The 21,439-nt window shown below is 44.9% G+C and overlaps 4 protein-coding genes across 4 annotated transcripts; 2 read left to right on the top strand and 2 right to left on the bottom strand.

Annotated features, from left to right (window-relative positions):
• Positions 1 to 1,790: 1,790 nt before the first annotated feature.
• On the bottom strand, positions 1,791 to 15,461 carry PHALS_01222 (flagellar inner arm dynein 1 heavy chain beta; the record flags this gene model as incomplete). Its single annotated transcript, XM_024731045.1, has 2 exons — positions 1,791 to 9,651; positions 9,676 to 15,461. The coding sequence occupies 2 exons, from the start codon at positions 15,459 to 15,461 to the stop codon at positions 1,791 to 1,793; spliced, it is 13,647 nt and encodes a 4,548-aa protein (XP_024581262.1).
• A 191-nt stretch (positions 15,462 to 15,652) lies between these two features.
• PHALS_01221 (Predicted GTPase-activating protein) lies at positions 15,653 to 18,237 on the top strand (the record flags this gene model as incomplete). Its single annotated transcript, XM_024731044.1, has 8 exons — positions 15,653 to 15,766; positions 15,847 to 15,908; positions 15,984 to 16,184; positions 16,242 to 16,287; positions 16,362 to 17,669; positions 17,761 to 17,981; positions 18,044 to 18,106; positions 18,162 to 18,237. The coding sequence occupies 8 exons, from the start codon at positions 15,653 to 15,655 to the stop codon at positions 18,235 to 18,237; spliced, it is 2,091 nt and encodes a 696-aa protein (XP_024581261.1).
• Positions 18,238 to 19,323: 1,086 nt separating this feature from the next.
• On the bottom strand, positions 19,324 to 19,893 carry PHALS_01220 (60s ribosomal protein l9; the record flags this gene model as incomplete). Its single annotated transcript, XM_024731043.1, has 1 exon — positions 19,324 to 19,893. One exon carries the CDS (start codon positions 19,891 to 19,893, stop codon positions 19,324 to 19,326), a length of 570 nt encoding a protein of 189 aa, XP_024581260.1.
• A 166-nt stretch (positions 19,894 to 20,059) lies between these two features.
• On the top strand, positions 20,060 to 20,944 carry PHALS_01219 (uncharacterized protein; the record flags this gene model as incomplete). The annotated part of the gene is made up of 4 exons (XM_024731042.1): positions 20,060 to 20,096; positions 20,166 to 20,330; positions 20,409 to 20,510; positions 20,607 to 20,944. 4 exons carry the CDS (start codon positions 20,060 to 20,062, stop codon positions 20,942 to 20,944), a joined length of 642 nt encoding a protein of 213 aa, XP_024581259.1.
• Between the last annotated feature and the right edge of the window lie 495 nt (positions 20,945 to 21,439).

The following is a 21,439-nucleotide window of genomic DNA, read 5'->3' as shown; positions in this document are numbered from 1 at the left end:
TATTCCGCACGAAGGTCAAGGACCGAACGTGGATACAAGCGCATTATAGTCGCCCTTTGAGCAGCCTCCAACTGCTGCTCTTGTGACTCGTCGAGGTGATTGGTAATGACAGCACTTGCCCCGGAAGTCAGAGGTCGGGGAACGGAAATGGTATCCGCAAGGTTCGAGCAGGGCTCACGTCACGCCGTGGTGCAACTCGCCCTCCTCTTCTTCCCATCCCGAAAAAGGAGTATTCGACTCGTTGTCAACTTCCTCCAAAATCCACAGCGAAGAATCCGTCGCCCGGGGCGGACGCGGTGTGCATCGCCCGGTTGTCGAGGGCTCGGGATGCGCTTCCCGTGAAGCCGCGGACGTATTGTCCGGGTATGCACCTCGTGCAGAAGACGAAGAAGGGCTCTGCCCACAGGCGCTCCCGAAACAAGCGAGACTGGGTGATTTTCGTGTCATAGACACAGGGCTTATTGAGCAGAGAATGCGAAGAAGGCCCTGGGGGCGTAAAGGTGTCTAAGACACGCGAGCCTCGTATGAGGCGACAGTTAAACGTGGATTGTGGGTATTCACAATTTTGACGAGGGAGAGTGTAACGGGGTTACACGTACCCTGGTCTGAAAGGTCAGGTCACACAAGATGGTGTGAACACACAATGGTGTACCTTGACAATGAGCCACTACGTGGCAGGACTGCCAGTGGTTATGCATATTAGTTAGGTTTTACTATTTCATCAGAAAACCTATAGATTTAGAAATTGGCGGCTCTGACGCAAACCAAACAAAAAAGAACAGTTTTGGCTTTTGATTGGAGGAGTGTACTTGCCTTGGTTAAGGTTGTGCGTACTCTTGGAGGTAACGAATTGCGATCCACTATACGCGTAATGGAACTAGTATAAGACGTAAGGTCTGTGATCTTAGCTTAGCTTCATTTAAGCAAAGAGCTACGCAGCTTTGATGCAGAACCCGCAAGGATAAATCATTGTAGATTGACCAGTGCCTCTGTTCCGAAAGATCTTGAGAAAGTGGCTCTTACTTGCATAAGTAGAATGCAAATTATACAACCACTCACAAATCTTCTTGCAAAGAAGGTGAAATGGTGATGATAGTGTACGGCAAAGAGGCAGTATTTATGGCTAAAACGAAAGCCTTATGTGTGCCGCGGTTTTGGATTTGCCGAATTCAGATTAGCAATTTCATGTCGTTTGGCACGCTTTCGCCTTTCCATGGACTGTGTTTTACTCCAAGCCGATGCCAAAGGGCATGAATGCGTGATCGCGCTAGAGTCTCCCCGGGTAAATGTGGCAGATAGAAACTATGCTGTCCATGACAAGGAGCTACTTGCAAAGAAATATGCTCTCGTTGGATTCAGGGTACAACTTCTTGACTGAGCCATCTGTGATCTATACAGATCATACGCCGTTGTGCACAGCAACGTCGTAACCACATCTCTCACAGAGAATAGCAAGATGGATATTCTTATGTGCCGAGTATACGTTTGATATTAGGAATTAGCCGGGTCCGCTAATGTTGGGTATCAGTACGTCTTCGCTTTTGAGTTATATCGAATATCAAATATCAAGTTATCTCCAGAAAAGTGTATTGCAGATATACTTGACTGTAAATCACAACAATACAGCCAGCCACATTCCTGAAAGTTTGCTAATACCAACGATTGTTAAGCGCGAACATTTTGCAACTATTTATGAGCGACCGAGGATTGACGCTAGCTAGAAATGATGAAAATGAACAGTGGACGATCACGGTATAAATAGGTACGAGAACAGTTAGTTAGTTCTTGTCTTACGTGCTTAGAGAGAGCAATAATGCTGTACCCCGTCGGGTCCAGAATTCTGGAGTCTTGCCGGGTCCTACCTTGAGATCAACGGCAATTATAAATGAAGGACGTTCACGCGTTCCCGTTCGCAACGGATACATGTAAAGTGGACAGGTATACATCCCCTTGGCAAACTTCTTTTTGGCCTCCACAGGACGAAAATGTAAAATAGGCATTTCACAGTGCAGCTGCATTGGGTGTGGTTCTGTGAGACAATCGTGGTCGAAGTCCCAGCGCGCACCCTCGAGGATCAGTCCTTTGATATACGCGCCATCTTTGGGGCCTGTATTCAAAACGTTTTCGCTCTGATTCAGAATAATAAACTCCCAATTCAATGAGTCAATTGCCAATCCGTTTTTTCGAGCTGCTGTTTGCAAAAGTGCAGTGAGGAAACCAGTTGGATAAGTCAATCCTGCAAGCCAAAATACAGTTGGCTGAGCTTGATTGGCCCATCTATCCATTTGTTCACAGCGGAGTTTGAGGTCTTGAGTCCACGGACCTAATGGCTTGAGTGAAGGGTAGCAAAAACTCCAGGCTTGAGGCAATGTACCGTTGAGCAGTGCATTGTACACAGCTTCAAGTTCCGGGGTTATGACGACGGAGCCTTGGATGCCTTTCTCCAGCGCACATGCTGACATATTAATTACATACAGTAACTTATTGTAGCGGTCAAGCTCCTGCACAAGAATTGTTTTGAGTGCATCCGGGTCACTACGTGGGGCTAAATTCGCCTTGATGTTTGCAAGATCAAAGTGATGAGGAAGGTTTTCTCGTAGCGTTTGTAAAATTCCCAATACCGTGTCATCGTTGTCACTGCCTCCCTCAGCGAAGTCTTGTGCCTGCAGTGATAAAATCGTTGCGAGCAATTCTCGTCCATCGTCGATCTGAGACGCAATCTCAGCGTTCGGGTGTTGCCCAAAAGCTACGGGGGGATCATTTAGTGGCAATTGAAGAATATAATTCTTATAAGAGGACAATTCGCCGTCATCTGGCACAAAATAATGATCGGATTCAGACAGGGGGATCTTGTCGACAGTGAGTACATTTTCTGAGAAGAATTGGGAAATATACACGAGCATGAGGCGACGGTCCCAGTCATCTGTCACTCGTCCGCCATAGTTTGCCTGAGCAATGAGATATTTTAGTGCATCCCATGGCGTATCTTCGTATTCGTCCAGATAAATTGCGAGTACGTCCTCACTGATGGCAAAGTCAGACTCATTAAAATCATATGGAATATTCCAACCCAAATTATTGAACTTGCGTCGCTCGAGTAGCAGCGAGTGAAACCAACACAAGCAGAAAAGTAAGCGCTTGTACTTTTTCACTTTTTGACATCGCGCAAATTTTTCTGGCGTGATTGTATTGTACAATCGGATTAAGTTGGCTTTCAAGCCACGTGGTGGTTCGGTCGTCATCTTGATGCTACGCTGCAAAATTGCAATAGGGAATTTGGATGTAGGGTTACTGGATAGCCACAACCGAAAGTGTGGATTGATGGGACCTGTAGGAGCGGAAGCTGCGGAACAAAACTTTTCAATGAGATCGTCTAATATTGTTGTCCAGCTTAGCATCAAGTGACAGTTAGCGAGAAAAATCCAGTTTCCAGATTCTAGACCACGGGCTAGCATGGCCTCCGCCACGCTTGCCTGACCTTGACCAAGTGCACAATTCTCGACTGTTTTATGCAACGATTCAGCTAGAGCAAGTAGCGAATTGGTGGGATCTACACCAGGCGATAAAACAAAGATGAGTGGCGTCTTGTAGCTGGAAGTCTCGTAAATTGCCTTGAGGTCAAATGGTGGTGGGTCCACAAATCGAGCTCCGAGGTGCATCGCCGCGAATCTAGCAGCCTGAATACCGAGTCGATCTGGTCTAACGCAACGCAGCAGCAGCAACCTTTGTAGCTCAGTACATTTACCTTCCCAATCTCCAGGCAAAACCTCGATTTCGGGGGCACTACTCTGATACCAAGACTTCCACCCTTTGAGTGATTGTTCAATAGAGCTGGTGATTCCTTGAAATGCTGACAACTTGTTCAGCTCTACAATTCTCGCCCATGCACTATCGGATAAAAACTCAGTTGCAATATTTGGACATTTCTCTGCTTGCGTGAGCGGATTACTGCCTTTAAGCAAGAAATCATATTCATCGCGAGGAAGTTTGTTAAGGCTCTGAAGAACCCGAGCACACATTTGCATTGAAAAGAGTAGTTTGTGGCGCTCGAAGAGTCCGCGACAGGCGTAGGCATACACGGCATAAGTATGGTGTTCGTTAATGGCATTTATCCGTTCGGTAAGTTCTTCGCTTAGTGCACCTTGGTTTTTCAAATTTCGACTTTTGACAATGGAGCTTTGAAAAAGAGCGACATATGCGTCAAGTGAAAATTGATACATTGGGTCGACACTTGTCATGTCATTCAGCACAAAATACAATGTGGATGAGCGTCGTGCTACACGTACGTATCCCATTCGAGCAGCATCAATCTTTTTCTCAGTCTCTTCACTTACCTTTAGCTGCAAAAATACCTCCTCAGATGTTGCCTTCGATGCATTCAACGTTGTCACAAGCTGTTCATCGTCCAGTAGCGAGCCTTTGGCAGCCGATAGAAGACGTAAGATTTCATTTTCAAGATCAATGAGCTTCTTTTTGGCTGCGGCCACACACGTGACGAGATCGGATTTTTGCGCTTCGAGTGCTGGCTCTTCTAGCTGGATGGCAATGCCAAGCAATTGAGCCTCGAGTCCCTGCTCCTTTACCACATAATTTACGATCGTTGTCTTCGTCGATATTTCGGGCGTATAGTGAGGATTTGGAAGCTTAGTTGTCAAAAAAAAACGAAATTCGCGGTTGTAATCTAGCTCCTTGTCGCCTAATCGAAGTACCTCGCGATTACCGACGTTCACGATACTCTTCTTTAGAATAGGCTCAAGGCTAGGATCTAGCTCCTCCAAAATGTCCTGCATTAGAACAGGCAAGCCAAAACTAATGCCATTTCCTAGCTTTCTTAGTAAATCTTTCATCATGGGATTCACGACCAAAAGCTGCGATCCCTCCAATGATTTGATCCACTTATTAGCCTGTCCTTGAGGATCAATCATCAGAGGCCATCGCTTGCTTCGCATTGTGATAACACCATTTTCAGTAGAAAGTGAATCATTAGGAAGGCCGTGCACATTCCAGTTACGCACATCTATTGGATCAGCTAAAAAGTCAATAAACGTAAATTTAGAAGACAGTGGTAGAGCTTGTTGGGTTACACGATTCATCCATGTGTCAACAAGTGAAACACGATAGAGCGTGTCGAATGGCCCTGCGTATGATATGAAAGCTGCGGCGACGAGTGCATCTCCAATTACATTAGAAAGACTGGCATCCTTTTCGGCGATCGAGCTCACCCATCGTTCGCGTTCTCCAGCCAGTCCCTTTACCAGCTGCTCAGCGCGCGAGAGCTTCAACTCCAACAGCTCAGCCTCTTCACGCAATGCATTTTTCTCTGATACGCTAGTATCATACTGTTTCTTTAACGTCTCGACTTTTTCTATGACCTCCTGGAGCGACTCTTTTGCGGCTTGAAGATCCTTCTGTTTGACAGCTAGTGCCTGCTGTGATCTGCGCAGCACATCTTTCTTTGGAGCAACAACACGAAAGACCCCAGCATAGCATTCCATCGCCAAAACCCACGAGCAGAGTGCTCCAGCAGCTGACGATACTTTTCGCACTGCATCGGAATTAAAAGCTGGCTTCGTCGTGTATTTTTTCAAAGCTGTCACTGTTTTGTCGCGAATCGAGTCCTTGTCGAATGTCTTGATTTGCTGTAAGAAGCTCACATCGTTCATCTTGGTTTTCGCAGACGCCCAAGTAGGCGGTAAGCCAAAAAGAATCATAACTGCACACATGACCATTGACACTGCTTCGGGGGGTTGAGTGTACACCTTTACCTCTGCAATCGCCTTTTTGTCCAGATTTTCCACCTCCATCATTGCATGTTGTAAGGCAGGAAGTGCCTCATTTAAGTCCTTTTCAGCATCGTCAGCAATCTTTTTTGTCTCAGCTTCTTCCTTCGAAATACGCTCACTGTCAGATTCTACCTGTTTCTTCTGTTCGTCAGCAACACGACGCTCAGACACGATGACTACCAGCAAATTACTGCAGTCTTTATTCTTCTGGGCAACTACAACTTTACGTTGCTCTAACTGTTTGGACATTTCTTCAACTTGCAATCGAGATTCCTCGAGCTTCGCGAGGCCATTTTTCAGTTTATCGCGTGTATCGCGGATAGTTGCTGCCTTTTCTGAAAGCAGCTCTACATATCCCGTGACAAGAGATAGATAGTTGGTAGGCGTCACATAATTGTGTCGCTTCATACGAATTTTCATTTGTGATGATGCCAGCATTACACTACTATGCACCACAGCAAACACAGCAGCGATTTTGGGGCGCTGGACTTCTGTACCGGTACTTTTTTCTTCAAGAAACTTCATTCCTACTTCCTGTAGCGCATCTAGAGGCCACTCATCAAACCAATCAATGCTGGTGTTGTTGACGAGGGATGGAAATTGTCGGCATCGACTGCGAAAGCCAGTACCAATGGGACTCAAGGCTAATACAACGTGTAGATCACGACGAACCTCGTTGATAAAGAAATTCCAGATCGAATCTTTTGTCTCGCGTACACCCTGAGCTCGTGCTCGTAGCCGGACACCGTCCACAATACCGGCTTGCTCGTCCTTTTCAAATAGTCCTGGTATTTCCCCACTGCTCAAGATATTGTTCAGATCCTCGATGAATGATTCATTTTTGATCTGTGTGTCACTGAAAAAAAATACCGTTTTTTGTTGCTGCAAGCCAACTTGAGTGTATAATTTTTTTATATCCTCATGAAACTCAAAGCTGCGATAATTTTTGCCCACTTCGATCTGGAAAACTTTAAGGCCACCCATAAAAGCTGCAAGCTTTGTCAGCGATTGTCGACCACTGCCACCGACACCAACAAGAAGGAGACTGCCACGCATCGTCATGAGCTGGCGATGAATGCGTAGGATATGCAAAAGTGCATCGCTAAACAGAACAAGATTCATGGGAATGAATCCTGGTTCGGCGTTGTAATTTTCCAATTGCTCTTCTACAAACTTTTTAAGCAGCTTCATATCCATGACCTCCGTGTATTGTGCACTGGCTTCTACAGCGCCTAATGTGGCGGAAATGTACGAAAACAAAGGTCCGCTGTCCTTCACTTGGTCTGGTGCTACAGCGAGCAAACGACCCCAGTCTGTCTGAAAATGTAGCCCGAGAAGGTCATTGATCGTCATTTTAAAAGACTGACGATCATTAACACTAGTAAGACGGTCAGAGAATACTCGGAGGTTTTCGTGCAGCCAAAGTCGCAGCATGCCGTCGCGGCTTGTTATCGAGTACTTTTCTGACAGAAGTAAACCCTGAATTACTCGGGCTATATCGCGCAGGTTAAATAAGTAGTGACAATTTGCTGGTGTAGGTAAGAATGCTTCCACTACATTCTGGTAAAGCTGAATGGTTGCAGCGACGAGGGGTCCGCCAAGCAGCTTGATTTCGTTGTCAAACTCGGCGAGTTTAGGCACGAGCATGGTCTCGAAGATACGCTTGAGCTGCGCTTGTTCAGGAATTGTTACATTGATGAGATTGAATCGACTCTGAAAACGCGAGCAGATAACAGACCGGCCACCGCCTGGAGGACCCATGGCAGTGACAAGCTGCATATCATGAAAATACCTTATTGTTTGTTTTTTGCGGTCGTACCAACAGCTATAATCGATCCACTGTCGAAGCAATTCAAGAGGTGGCTGAGATCCAAACAAGTCCTTCGTCGGCATATTCATGTCATCAATAAACGTTATGAGTTTTTTGCCCCCCACGGGTCCGAATCGATTCATGGAACGCTTTTCCATTACGCTTTCAATGATATCCTGCGTCGTTGCGGACGATGTAGCGGACGAAAATTTCATCACAAGCACATTAAACTCATCACAAAGTGCCTCGATTTCTCTGTTGATTACAGTGGTCTTTCCTACACCAGTTTCGCCGACTAGCAAAGTGTTGATCCCTGCTGCGAGCATCGTTTGAAGGAGAAACCCATATCTTAATGTATCGATCGTAGGTATGATTATGTTGTGAAAAGGTGTGTTTGGTGCGATCTTAAAGTTTTGCGGTAGCTTTTCATCCCAAAGCTTAAACTCTCGACTTGATGGCTCAACGAAGAAGTCGTACACTGTCTTGACAGGAGGGTAAATTGAGTCTATATCGCGCAAGCAGATATCGAATTTTTTGCGCCCTTCTTCATTTGCAGAGGCCAAAACACTCCAAGTCAAACAAAAGAGGAAATACTTTTCAATTGTGAGTGCAAATTTGTCTCCACATGCGGCTGGAGTCAAACCATTTTCAGCAGTAACGAGGGCTCTGTACAGGTTACAAAAGGACATCACACTATTCAAGGTTGTAACTGATATTAGTTCTGTGACCTCCGAGGCTTTAAAGCGCAGCACTTTTTCCAAGTACTTATCAAGTAATGCTTGAAGCAGAACCTTCTCTTCTTGATGTTTGATCGTTGTGGCCAGCCAGGTTTGGATTATAGGGCGCCAACCGAGGTTTTCAACATCCATGTAAATCATGCCAGCACGACTTACTGTTGCGGGGGAAGCCACCGCAAGATTCTGGACTTCGAACATAAGTGCCATTGATGGGCTCATACTGATTCGGTTTCCATTAATCAAAGTAAGAACTTTATTATCATCCATAACACTATTCATACTCTCGATCCAAAGTGTATCAACAGGTCCATCCAGCATGATCCATTTCTCTTCAGCTTTATCATCTGCTGCCAAGTTTCTAAAAATGGCGGATAAAATGCCATCAATCCACTCAAACGTTGATAGATCGTACACGCCGTAGATTTCGTTCAAAGATATGGACTTGGGATTCAGCACGTGAACACGGACAGGCAAGTATCCAATGACCCCTTCGGTTGCTAGCAAAGTTTTGGCAGCCATAAGAGTCTTCCAGATCGTCGACTTTCCTGCCATAGTCTGACCAACAATCATGTTACAATGGCGAGTCACCTGAGATTCGTACAATTGGATCGTCTTGAACACGATTGCAGAGTGAACTTGTAAATTGTGCTCTACCAGAGCATGTTCGATATAACCTTGCAATCTGCCGTAATCTGTCACGGGGATTTCAATCGAAGGAAACAAATCTCCCAATAACAATTCAAAAAGCACGGAGTCCTCCGACACAAATTTAGGCAAATTCATATCACGAAGGGCACGAAATAAAATGTTTTCTTCTTGCAAATTCGGGTCTTCGCGCTTTAACGTGCCTGCCATATTTAAGACAGCTTTTAAGCTACGCAAACCAAAGTCATAATGATCCTGCTTGCTTAATTGCTGATTCATGAGTCCATACAATGTAGTAGTTTTCTTCGCCAAAATCTTTGCATCACGAAAGCCTTCAGCTTGGAGCATCACTTCAGCAATCAGTGCAAGATCTGGCACCATCATGGCACATGGTCGCATCAGAGCTTTAAGATTGTCCGGGAGCTCAGATCTCCCTGCGTACCCCGGGTTCATGGTGATAAAAATTCCCATATTAGAATTGACTCGCATCATGGAACCAAGAAACATGACTTGTGTATTCTTGGCAGCCAGGGCTTGCATGATAGTCAGAACTTGCTGAGCGACTACAGAGAGTACTTCAACTTCAATACGGTTGAATTCGTCGAAGCAACCCCAGCCACCGGACTGAACCAGGCCAGCAAACATACGTCCGACAGACTTGTAATCGAGACCATCACTGCAGTTAAAAACGATAACGTACTTCGCCAAATTCTTGCCTAAATCTTTAACTGTCTCTGTTTTTCCTGTCCCGGCTGGGCCGAGCGGGTTGCCTCCTCGGTTCAAATGTAATGCAGTAGTCATGGTGAGAACACACCGATCAGTTAGCGGAGTAATGACAAGGCGCCCATTATTGCCCTGATATTCGTACGAGTACTGCAATGAAGTAACCGTCTGCTTCACCTCACAAATACCCGAATCACCTAGATCCTTGTTAAAGTAGAAGCGGAGTTGCATCAGCCAGTCAAAGTCATTCACACTTTCGCAAATCTGCTTGATCAAGCGATCAATGACATCTCGCGAATGGATCTCAGTTGTGATCACAGCAACGACTTTACGGCGTTCAGTTGCTGAGAGCTGGCCACGCACCATGTCAGCGAGCTTGTTTAGGTAAGAGATCCATTTCTTTTTCAATTGCTTAAGTGCCTTCCTTTCTCCTGAAGCCACCTCGTTCAGTGCTTTGATGCACTCATTAGTCCAGACTGTTTGACCACATGTGATCAAAAGCTGACCTGGAAAGTCTTTTATCCACTTTTCCTTCTTGCCCTTATAACCAGTAAAACATTGTGCAAAAATCTTTTCCAGCGTGGTGACCATGGCAGCCTCAACTCGCAGTAGCCAGGTTTCAACAGCACCAGCGATCACAACATTCGACGCAAACATCACCTGCTCGCCGCATGGTGAGATCATTCCTGAAGCCTCAAAGGATTGATTTCCACGCGTTCCAGGAGGGATTAAGCTGAGAGTTTTGATGGCCTCGAAGCATTTCTTAATATGCTTTTGCACTTGGTCTGGGTCTTTTTGATGGCCTAAAATTTCAAGCAGATCGTCATTTGACAAAAAATAAAAGCGAGGGAACAGTATCCTTTTTGTCTCCAAATACTGGTTCAAACACTTTTGAATCCGATCTAATTTCTCCTGCATAGCAACCATAGTCTCTAAAACACCCGGTTCCTGCGTAGCTTTCAATGCATTTTTCACCTTTGCTATTTCATCTGTCACTCGACAATAAGCACTATTAACCTCGTCGAAGAGAAGACTTTCCAGTGGCAACTGCTTTCGAATATCCTCAGATGCCATGAATATGCTCTCCAAATACATCCAAGATCGCTGCACACTAAGTAATGTTTCAATGACGTCGGACAGGTGCGAAAGAGTCTTTTCCCAGTACCTTATTTGCGTACCAAAAGACTCAAAAAATGGTGAGGCCTTCATCGCCGATAATTGCACTTGGTCATCTTCAAGTGCTGTAAATAAGTCATCTGCCGATCGAATTTTATGATATGTTCCCTTGTAGTCTGTGATGTCGACGTCAATTGCAGCCCAACGCCTCTCGATCGCGTCTAAATTTTGCTCAATAGATAGCTCTTTGCCCGCAATACTCGACAGCGTGCTAATGAAGTCCGCATACACATGAAATTTGAGAGAAAATACGCGCTCCAAGGTAAAACTAGCAGACTCCGTATCGAACGTCTTTCCCATTTCATCCTTCAGCTGAGCCCAATGACGTGCTCGAAGTGCAGGGCTTTTTAAATCTTGGATCAAAGGCAGAGTATGCCGAAATTGCTCAATGTTATTTTTTAAAGAGCTCCAAACGTGCCAGTCCGTCATCTCTTTGCGATATTTAAGTACCTTTTTATAAAATTGGGCAGCCGTTGACTCCATCGTATCGACTTCAATATTGTAAAACACTGTATTTTTCCATGAAGCCCATACGACCTCCCATTCGTCAGTTAGAGTCCAGATCTGCTGTAAAAGCTCAAGGTCCTTTTCTGTCTGAACAAACCCGTCGTTTTTGAATTCTTCAATATTGAAAATCTTTAGCCCTTTTCTTAGCGTATCTTGGCGAGAGCGTGCCGACTCCATTTTCTTTTGAAAGTCAGCAAGGATCTGATGTGCTCTTTTCGTTTGCTGCTCACCAGAATAAGGAAGGGTTGCTTCGGCTTCAGCGCGTAAGTCGGTCATGATGCTATTTAAGTCAGCCACGGAATCCTGCACACTTTGCTTCATGCTAACTTTGCATTTATGCAGCATTGTTGTCGCATCCAGCAATATCGCCTCATATGCCTCCCAGTTGGATTTCAAATTATTTAAGTCTCGTTGCTCTTCTTCGGTTACCTGGACATCAAATTCAGCCAGCAGATCATACTTGTGCTGTAATGGCTCAAATCGAGACACAATCCCAGGCATACTTTCCTTGACGTATTGTAAAAGATGAAGGCTTTGGCTCAGATGATCCATATCTACGGGCTTGCTCTGTAACTTTTGCGTGTTATCCTTCATCATATTCATGATCTCTTTCAACTCGCCGCGGGCTGTCTGATTTAGCAGACCCGTTAACTTACCAATCCACTGTACCGTATGCTCAACTAAACTAGCCTTAAGAAAGTTCGTATCTATTTGAATGAAATTGATGGTGTTCGTCAGATCCTCGTTTTGGATTCCTATCTGCTGCTCACGGTAACGCTCGATGTCTGCTCGGAATTGCTGCAATGGTCGGTTTGCTTTTGCATATCGACGAATAAAAGCTTGTTTGTCTTGATTCCAAATCAGTTTGTACTTATCCCAATACCCTAAGTACTTCTGTAATTCGGTGGCACTGGACGACATACCATTCATAATATGCACAAGAACTTTAAGAATCTCCTCGTCATTAAAAATGGACTGATGAAAGTTATTTCCATCCGTAGAGACGCTCAGCTTTGTTGGATAATAAACTCTCGAGTAAGCCTTGTCCTTGTTACTGGTAAATTCTTCACCAACGTTGGTCATCGCGCAGACCTCGCCATCACTTTTCACAGCAGCAGGGTGGTTTTCGTCCGCAGAAGCACATGAACCACTAAGAACTTCCGCATTAGTATTAGTGCTGTCACTTTGCTGTTGCGGGAGCGAAGTTACCAAGCGGGGCACAACAGAAATCACGTTAAACATTTCCTTCGCCACCATGTTTACCATTTGAGTGAGATCAGCCATGAACGGCCTAAATTCCACCTTGTTGTCTTCAAGCACGACATGAATTCGGAACAAAGGTCTTGGATCAGTTTTGGCATCACCATTTATTGCTTTCGACAGCTCCTGAAGTGATTTCTTCACGGACTGCCGAAGCGCGTCTTCTAGCATTTTATCCGAACGTTCCGCAAATCGATTCCACTCCCGTCGCACTTCAGGAGGACCAGAGGCGAAATGTTCATACGTTGCTGTCATCGTAGAGCTAATTCTTTGATATGCTTCACGTAATTGCTTCTTGGTTTCCTCTCGATGTAAAATCTGCTTTGCTTCGAATACACCATCATCATAAATAGTGTTACGCTCGATGAAGATATGAATAAAGCCGCTAATCATTCTGCAGTTTTCTATCACAACATTCTTGTTTTCCTGAAAATCTTGGACAATCTTGTATGTGCTTTCACAGTGTTTACGGCAGTCTGCAACAAACCACTCAACAACTCCTCTGGAGACCCATGTGAGCTTCTGTAGCCCAGGTTGGATCCGGCGGTCAAGTTTGCGGATAATGTCTTGGAACAATCTTCGTTCAGTGGACGAAAGATCCAGCAAGATGCGATTATAGTCTCGGACTACTAGCATCACATGTTCGCGGAGCACGCGCAGCTGTTCTTTCTGGTTACAGATGTCATGTGCCATGTAGGGGATCTGAACTTCGCCATTAAAGTACTGCCAATACTGAGCCTCCGCAAACAAGTTGAGCAAAAAACGGTCAAAGTTGCATTGAAGCAGTCCTTTTTTCTCTCGTCCAATCAGTGTATTTTCTGTATCATGAGGCATTTTGATATCCTTATTGTGAGACTTAAGATTCACGATGGGAGGCACAACGGTAGCATCAGATCCAGCTTTTGTCATTAAAGGGATTTCCAATCGTGCATTTGTGTTTCCTATTGCATTCAAACTTTCAATCCAATCGTGATACTTGCGCTGAATGTATTCGTTGACAACCAGTCGCAATCCATCGTAGGCGCTCTGAGCTTCATCACACTCAGCTGTATTACAAGGGTCAGCTAATTCTTGCAATCGCATAAGGTCGTCAGTCACACGCAATAGTAAGCTTCGTGCCCATAATGCTGCACCAGAAAACTGAGGCTCTGTAGGTGACAGTTGGGGCACCTGCTTGTTTTTTTCAAAAAAATTACGAATTGACAGAATATTTGTCTTAAACATATCAATGATATCGATCATGCGCTTTTCGATGCACCGTTTGATTGCCTCGCGCTTAGCAATTCTTTTAAATGACTGAATCATATCTACTCCAGCAGCAACTGTAGATATGCTTTCGAATGCTCCAATAATCACATTTTGGGTCATTGCCTCAAGATCTTTCATTCCGTTCTTAAAAAAATTGAAATCGCTGTGCCAGCTAGTGTTTTTGACGTCCAAAACATTATAGTTCAGCAGGCGAAGCCGATCAATGTGCCTTTCAAACTGTGCTTCAATGCCATTTAGACTTCTCACAATGTCCATACTACGAGTCCCTCCAAATGCAGGAAGAGCTTCTTGTGCACCTCCGCTAATCTTGCGTCCAAACTGAACCTGACCTTCGCATACTTCCAGTAATTCACGGCAACGCTGTACAAATGCGTCAATCTGCGCAAAAATCCCCGTTTCATCAAAGTTCCATTGACGGTCAGAGTTTGAAGCAGTCCTGTTTACAGCCTCGGACGTTTTGCGATAAACTTGTTTCCAAGATACCCCACACTGAATGCTCTTGTCAAGATAGTGTATACAGGCCTCAACATTACCATCTAATATGTCCGACACCGAAATTTTCTTGCAGCAAACATTGATGATCTCGTTGCTCACTTTGCGTAACAAACTTGTAATCCGGTCATCCGTATTGTAGTGGCTTGAGTACATCCAAATGAGGCGAATGAAGTTCAGCAGCTTCGGCAGCAATAAAGGAATCTCGTGAGGTTGCGCACTTGCAATTTCTTCACAGACAGGGACAAGCTTTCGCAAGAAACGAAGATTGTCATTTGCCTCAGTTGAGCCTTGCTTAATGATTTGGGAGAGCGTCTCAAAGGGTTGTAAGTACGACGACTTAGCGGCTCGTAAAATCTCTAAAATTTCGATCATTCCGTCGCGATTTAATTGATCAGTGATTCCTGAGAGATCCTCTGTTCGATGCTCCCAGAATTTAATCTCCTCTAGTGGGCCCGCACCCTCGTTCTCATGAACATTGTCCTGATTGTTGATGACCTCTTTTATCTGCCGCGTCCAGTGAATTACTATAGACTCTAATTGCTGCACAAAGTCTTTGTCTCTATGATTAATCTGCTTCAGGTTCACCGGCGGCAAATACAGCACAGTTTTGCCACAACCACGATTGACCGTCTCGGTTAAACTGGACATAAAGCGAAAAAAATGGCTTGTAAACTCTTTTTGCACACTTTCAGGCCACGACCAATTATCCTGCAGTCTCTGAAGATAGTAGCCGTCCATTCGATGCAGTAAAGATGCGATAACGTCCTTTTCGACCGTCCCAAATTGCAGAACGTTCTTTATGTTGGCAGGAGTCAAGATCGTCTGCCCATTTTTGACATAATACATCACGCTATCATATCCGCGCGGAGCTGTCGTTGTGACTGTGAGCGAGTCGTTATACATAGCCAGAAACAGCGCCGGTATGCCCTTATTCTCTGCAAACTGCTTGACCGTCGCTAGGTCGGCAGAGGCCCAGGCTTTTGGCTTATATCCGGGCAGTGTGATTCGATCGCGGATCCATTGCACAATAAGATCCACGTCGTCGAATGAGCTCATGGCAGTAAGTCGGAAGTCGTTAAGTGCGGCTGGATCCTCGGCCCAAAGGCCGCGAAGACAACCCGAGTGATGGTCATACTAGAATGTTACTGCAAGTTGGTGTTCCCGAAAAGTGGTACTTTAATTGGCATTGTGGAGCGGTGTGGCGACCCCCTGCTTAGCGAGTTTGCCGTCGCGATCTCCCCGCAAGCATGGCCAAAGGTCCGATAAGCGAGGAGCGTCAGGAGGAGCGACTAATCCAGGACCTGCGAGACTTTCAGCGCTCCATTCCAGCCAATAAACGCTGCTTTGATTGCAACGAGATGGTACGTAAAATGCAGTGCTCTTGGTTCAGCTGTTTCTTCACTTGTAATGACGTTGACTTGCTCTTCGTAACTACTAACAGATGCCCCAGTACGTCTGTTTGGACTTTAACACTTTCGTCTGCACTGCCTGTAGTGGTATACAGTGAGTGAATGCACTACTGCAATGCCTTAAAGCTCGTCATGATCTTTTTGCTGCTGTTGTGCCTATTGTGACTAGCCGCGAGTTTGCACACCGAGTTAAATCCATTTCTATGTCTAAATTCACCGAGAGCGAAGTTAAAAACATGATTAAACGCGGTGGTAACGAGGCAGCGCAAAAATTCTGGCGAAGCAAACACGATCCGAGCTTTCGTCCGAATGGAGGCACGGACGGCGAGCGCACGCGAAATTTTATTCGACTGACCTATATCGATCGCAAGTGCGATGAGTATATGACGTATTATACCGCCACAGCTAACATGTTATTATTTCTTAGGTGGGTGTATGGATCGGCAGATGAAGAAACGAAACAAACGTCAATGGTGAGTATCATCAATATTTTTTACATTGCAGTGTTGCATTTTGTTGATAGTGGCATGAATAAAACAACGTTTAGAAAAGCAGCAAGAAGGAGAGAAAGGCTGATAGTGGCAACATCTTGCGTAATTCAAGCCTTCAATCAACAAAGACTACTGAGTTTGCAGATTTCTCCAACTTCGATAACAGCAGCACATTGTCCACCACTGTAATACAATCTTTTGAAGATTTTAGCAGTTTTGACAGTCCAGCTCTTCCAAACACGACTGACGACTTTGGATCGTTAGGCGATTCTTCGAAATTGAGTAAGACAGCGAAATTAGTGACAGTGGACAAAATTCCAGTCCCGCAAGTCCCAAAGTTTGGCTCATTTAAAATTGCCCCACCTCCTGGATCAAACTTTTCTACGTCTAAGGCCAGCGTGCCGTCCGCAACGAATGATATAATGGGTTTGAGCACAAGGCAGAAACCCGATGATGACCTGTTTGGATTCAATCATACCGCGCTTGCACCTGATATTCTGAATCACGCGACTCCTGCATTGCCATCACCATCTATAGCTCATGAAGCCTCTGCACCGACCAGCCAACCCGACAACATGCAGAATGCTGCAGCAATACTCAATCCATTTACTGACGTGACGGCTGTCGTTCCATCAACAATAGCTTCAACTCAGCAAAACGCTTCGCTGTTTGACGCATTTGGCTCCCCATCTGCGCCATCGCCATCAGTCTTTGACGGCTTAGCTGCGATATCACCTGCGATAAACCCAGACAGAAATGTAACTGATGCATTCGGTGGATCTGGGGACGTTTTCGGGGCTTTTGCGGGCTCCAACAGCGCGAAAAGAACAGCTTCGTCCAATCCTGCAATGGATCCTTTTGCACGAAAGCCGGACTCGTCTGTATCTGTCTCCGCCGCCGATTCATTTCCAGCTTTCCTTGAAACGCTTCCAAGCACCAGCGGTGAAGCTTCTATATCCAATGTCGGGTCGTCAGACGCCTATCCAGCCGGCAACAGCTTCAGCCAACAGCATTGTGTAATGGCTGATCCATTTCAGTATGCAGGTGGTATGAGCAGTAGTAACAACGATGTGATGGCTGCCCAGCAACAATTTCGTGCTGGTAATGTGAACAACCCCCAATTCGGCGGCTTTAATGCTGGCTTCCCGCAACAATCAATGCCTTCCAACCTATATGGTAGTCAGGTGCAGCAGCAAACAGCACTTTACAGATCACCGCCACAACCAGAGCAGCACATATGGAATGGGCAGCAAGGTGGAATGTCTCGATTTCAGCATGCAAATCACTTAACAGCACTGCGGCCTCCGGGACAATTCCAAGCTCCTTTGGCCGAAAGTATCGCGCCTGCGTCAAGTTCAGTCAAGGTACGCATATACAGATTTATTAGCCAGTGCCCTAGATTACTAGTCGCTCATTGCTAGATATTATATTCACCAAATTGTGGCTGATGTGCAGATCTCGGGATCAAATGCTTCGGTGAATGACCCTTTTGCATCTCTCAATCTGAGCAATTTAGGATTCGGTAGCTCAAACAGCAAAGCAGAGGCATCGTGCACGAGCTGTGGGGGAGTGACTGGCTTGACGACTCAGGCACCCGCGAGTCAAAAGGGCTTCAACAGCTATCCTGGTAATACTCCGGCGACCTCTGTGTCTTCGGGGCCAAGCTCGAATGCGCAGTAAGATAGACCAAGTCAAATTAAAATGTATTTGTCAGAGCTGACTCCTGTTTTTTTAACAGATCTCAAGATCAAACGCCCACTTTCGCGTACCCTTTGCAAAACATACCCGCTGATATGAATGCGTAGGTTATCTACCATCGTCTACTTGGTGATTGCTTTAATGATAATGTCATGCAGGTTTGGCAACTTTGCAAGAGCGCCAACTCCAGTGCAGATGCCACCCTCGCCAGCTAACCCTTTTGACCTATTTTAGCGATGTTCATACGTGGGCGATTGTGTTGACAATAGAATTGAAGACCAATACAATGCATGCTTCTACGAATTGCAACACTTTGTTAAAAAGTTCGACTTGTGAATATATATTACATCTTTAAACTTTAGAGATGATAATTTTGCACACCTCAGACAATACGAACGCTCACAATTATTAGCGTGGCCGAAGTCTTCACGACATCAGGAGTGTGTGCAATTGCTTGAAAAAGACAAGGTTTATAGGGATGCTTCGTATCTCTCTCGATATAAATCAAGCTACGACGGTCCGAACATACTAAGCGAGGAAATGCTTAACGTCAACTGGCTCTACAAATGAGTAACATTAAGAGGGGACTCAATTCAAATATTATCAAACTTAACAAAAGCCATTAATTGCAGCTTTAAAAGACCTATATCTAATCCACATCGAGACATGAAGTCAACAGGTGAATAATTGTACATACTAGTAGGCGCAAAGCACAGATTTTGCAAAAATAGGATTGATTTTATGATATAATCACTCTTACGAATGCAATTAAGCTACTACTCCGGTTTTGTATCCTTTTTGAGTCTAGTTTCGATATGATTTGCAAAAATGTGCTAAAAGCGGTCGCGCTTCGCTGAATATTACCGAAATTAACAAGGAGAGGCGGTATCAAAGCAATACACTTCACATCTTGATTGCATTTGGACAATAACGGAGTCATATCGACTACATTGTTTCGATGATAAATATTTTTTTGCCAAACATGAGTTGATCGATGATAACCATTTACATACCAGAGGCTTAGGAAATCGAGAGGAAACGACAAATGCTGTAGCAGTTAACTACATGGGCAGATCAGAATGATGTTAAAGGAGGATTCCATGCTATAGGCAGACCAAAAGGAGATAATTGATTGCATAGAATCAATCTCACTTTTCGCAATGCATAACACAAAACCCGCCCGGACAGAAGAAAGCAGCACATTGCTGCAGTCAACCCAGTGACGGCGAAAGAGCACGATAAGGTCTATTTAAACACTAATTACGATCTCTTTCCTCGCAACGGCATCAAACCCCTGTAGTAAATTCCAACCACGCAACCTTATTCCTCTTCGATCTCAATGTTCGTCTTTTCCGACACGTAAATACCATCCAAGAACTTACGAATATCTTTACGGCGAACAAGACAGGCCTGCGTGATGTTAGCAGCATCCTGCGAGACCTTCTGGAGGTCAATGCCACTCAGCTCAATCTGGTCTTTAACATCGCTTGTGCGCACGTACTGGACACCCTCCGACAGAGTCACGCGACGTACTCGCTTTTCACCCAAAAAGTTACGAATTTCCACCACATTGTTTTCAAAAGTTACGTTAATGGGAAAGTGGGCGTACACAAAGCGCATCTTGTACAGATATCCAACACGCACACCCGTAATCATATTCTCAATCAGGGAGCAGACAGTCCGCACACAAGCTAGCTGCTTACGGTTACCAAACCACAGATCCACACGAAGTTGCTCCTTGTTGATACGACGCATGTCAAGCGTCAAGTGACGGAAGTCACGATTAAGTGTGCCACGTTTACCGGTAACAGTGACCTTTCGGCCGTCAAGCACTAGCTTGACGTCATCGGGAATGGTAACATAGCGGGTAGCTAAAAGCTGACGGGGCATCTTGCACGAGTTGTTAGAGGAATGCTAAGTGAATTTTAAGTGATGGTTTTTCTGGCCAGTTGAGTGGTGCAGAATGTCTCAACTTTTGGACTTGTAATATGTATGAAGCAGATTGATGTGGAGGACTTATGTTTGACACCTAACGTTTACACCATTTGCCACAAAAATGTTCGACGGAAGTCCTGAGGTGCAGGAGACGCTGGGTAAGGCTTCAAAGCGACTGCTGGATCAGGAAGGATAAGGGATTGTTTTTCTGACATCGTATGAGATAGATAAAGCCAAAGGAGCCATCAAGCATATGTTGATTGGTGCTTCTATGGCCGGAACTATGGGAGCTTCATTAGGTGCGGTCCTGGCGGTGCTGCGTAATGAAAGTGTAAAGTTTTACGCCGCATCGATGGGCTCCAACTTTTTTATGTTGTCCTCAACGTATATCGGTAAATTTATTTGAGTTTGCAACTACATACGTTAAGATGAGAATGGTTGTTTATGGTTCGTATCTATGTCCTGCTCAGCTTTTGAAGAGGTGATTGCAGACAAGAGGAATGACAAGAAAGATTGGATCACTGGTGCTGCCGCTGGGGCTGTCACTGGTGGATTCTACGCCGGTTTAGTTGGTAAGCTAGAAGGAACTTCTTGACTTTGGAGCAAATGCTATGCTTGGAAACTTGAAAAAGGAAGTAGCATGACTGACATGTTTTATTACTAATCAGGAGGGCATTTTCGAGGCCTTCAAGGTGCTGCTGCTGGAGCAGCAGCAGGTGCACTGGTAATATTTGGTCGTGAGGAGTTTCACAATTGGCGCCTGTCCAAGGGAGTGCAGCGCTATGAGGCCAAACACGGCGCGGCCCCTGCAGTTTACCATCCGATAACTGCTGCGCTCGTGGAAAGTCAAGGCCCGCCGCGCGAACTAGTATTTCCGTCCCTGTTGCCCCAGAGTATAAAGATTTCGAAAAAAGAAATTGAGCACCGCATCGGAATTCGGATGAGTGAGCTTCGGAAGGAGATGCTAGACAATAAAGAAGATGTGGTCCTTGATAAAGAGAATTAATTATGTGTAATTTGAAATGTGGTACTTGCTGACGCAAATATTAACTGGCACAACCTATTTGAAGAGACATATAACTAAAACAATATGTGGAAACCGTAGTATGGTGTAGTGCACATTACACTATTGTGCCAAATCTTACAGTACAGAAGATTTTAATATTGAACATAGTAGAGATAAATGTTTCGTATTGATGTGCTTCAGACATGATATTAAGTATATCTGTAACGGGGGGGTGTCACACGAGATGTGCATGGTGTGACCACACCCAAACAAGAATACGGTACGGGGCTAGGTAGCCAGAGTTATGTCATGTGTTGAGATTTTACTGTATATATTTAGTATATGTAGGAAAATATAATCTTTTAGAATTAGGATGATAAAAGATATAAAAATCAGCTTTGAATTTAAACCAAAGAGTAAATTAGCCTTGGGAAGGCAATAATTACTTTTGGAGTAAGCGTTCTTGTAAAGAACGAAAGGTCGTTGACCTAAAAT

Source organism: Plasmopara halstedii (genome assembly GCF_900000015.1).
Source record: "Plasmopara halstedii genome assembly, contig: Scaffold_1343, whole genome shotgun sequence".
NCBI lineage: Eukaryota > Oomycota > Peronosporomycetes > Peronosporales > Peronosporaceae > Plasmopara > Plasmopara halstedii.
This window is presented reverse-complemented; position numbering and strand designations above follow the sequence as displayed.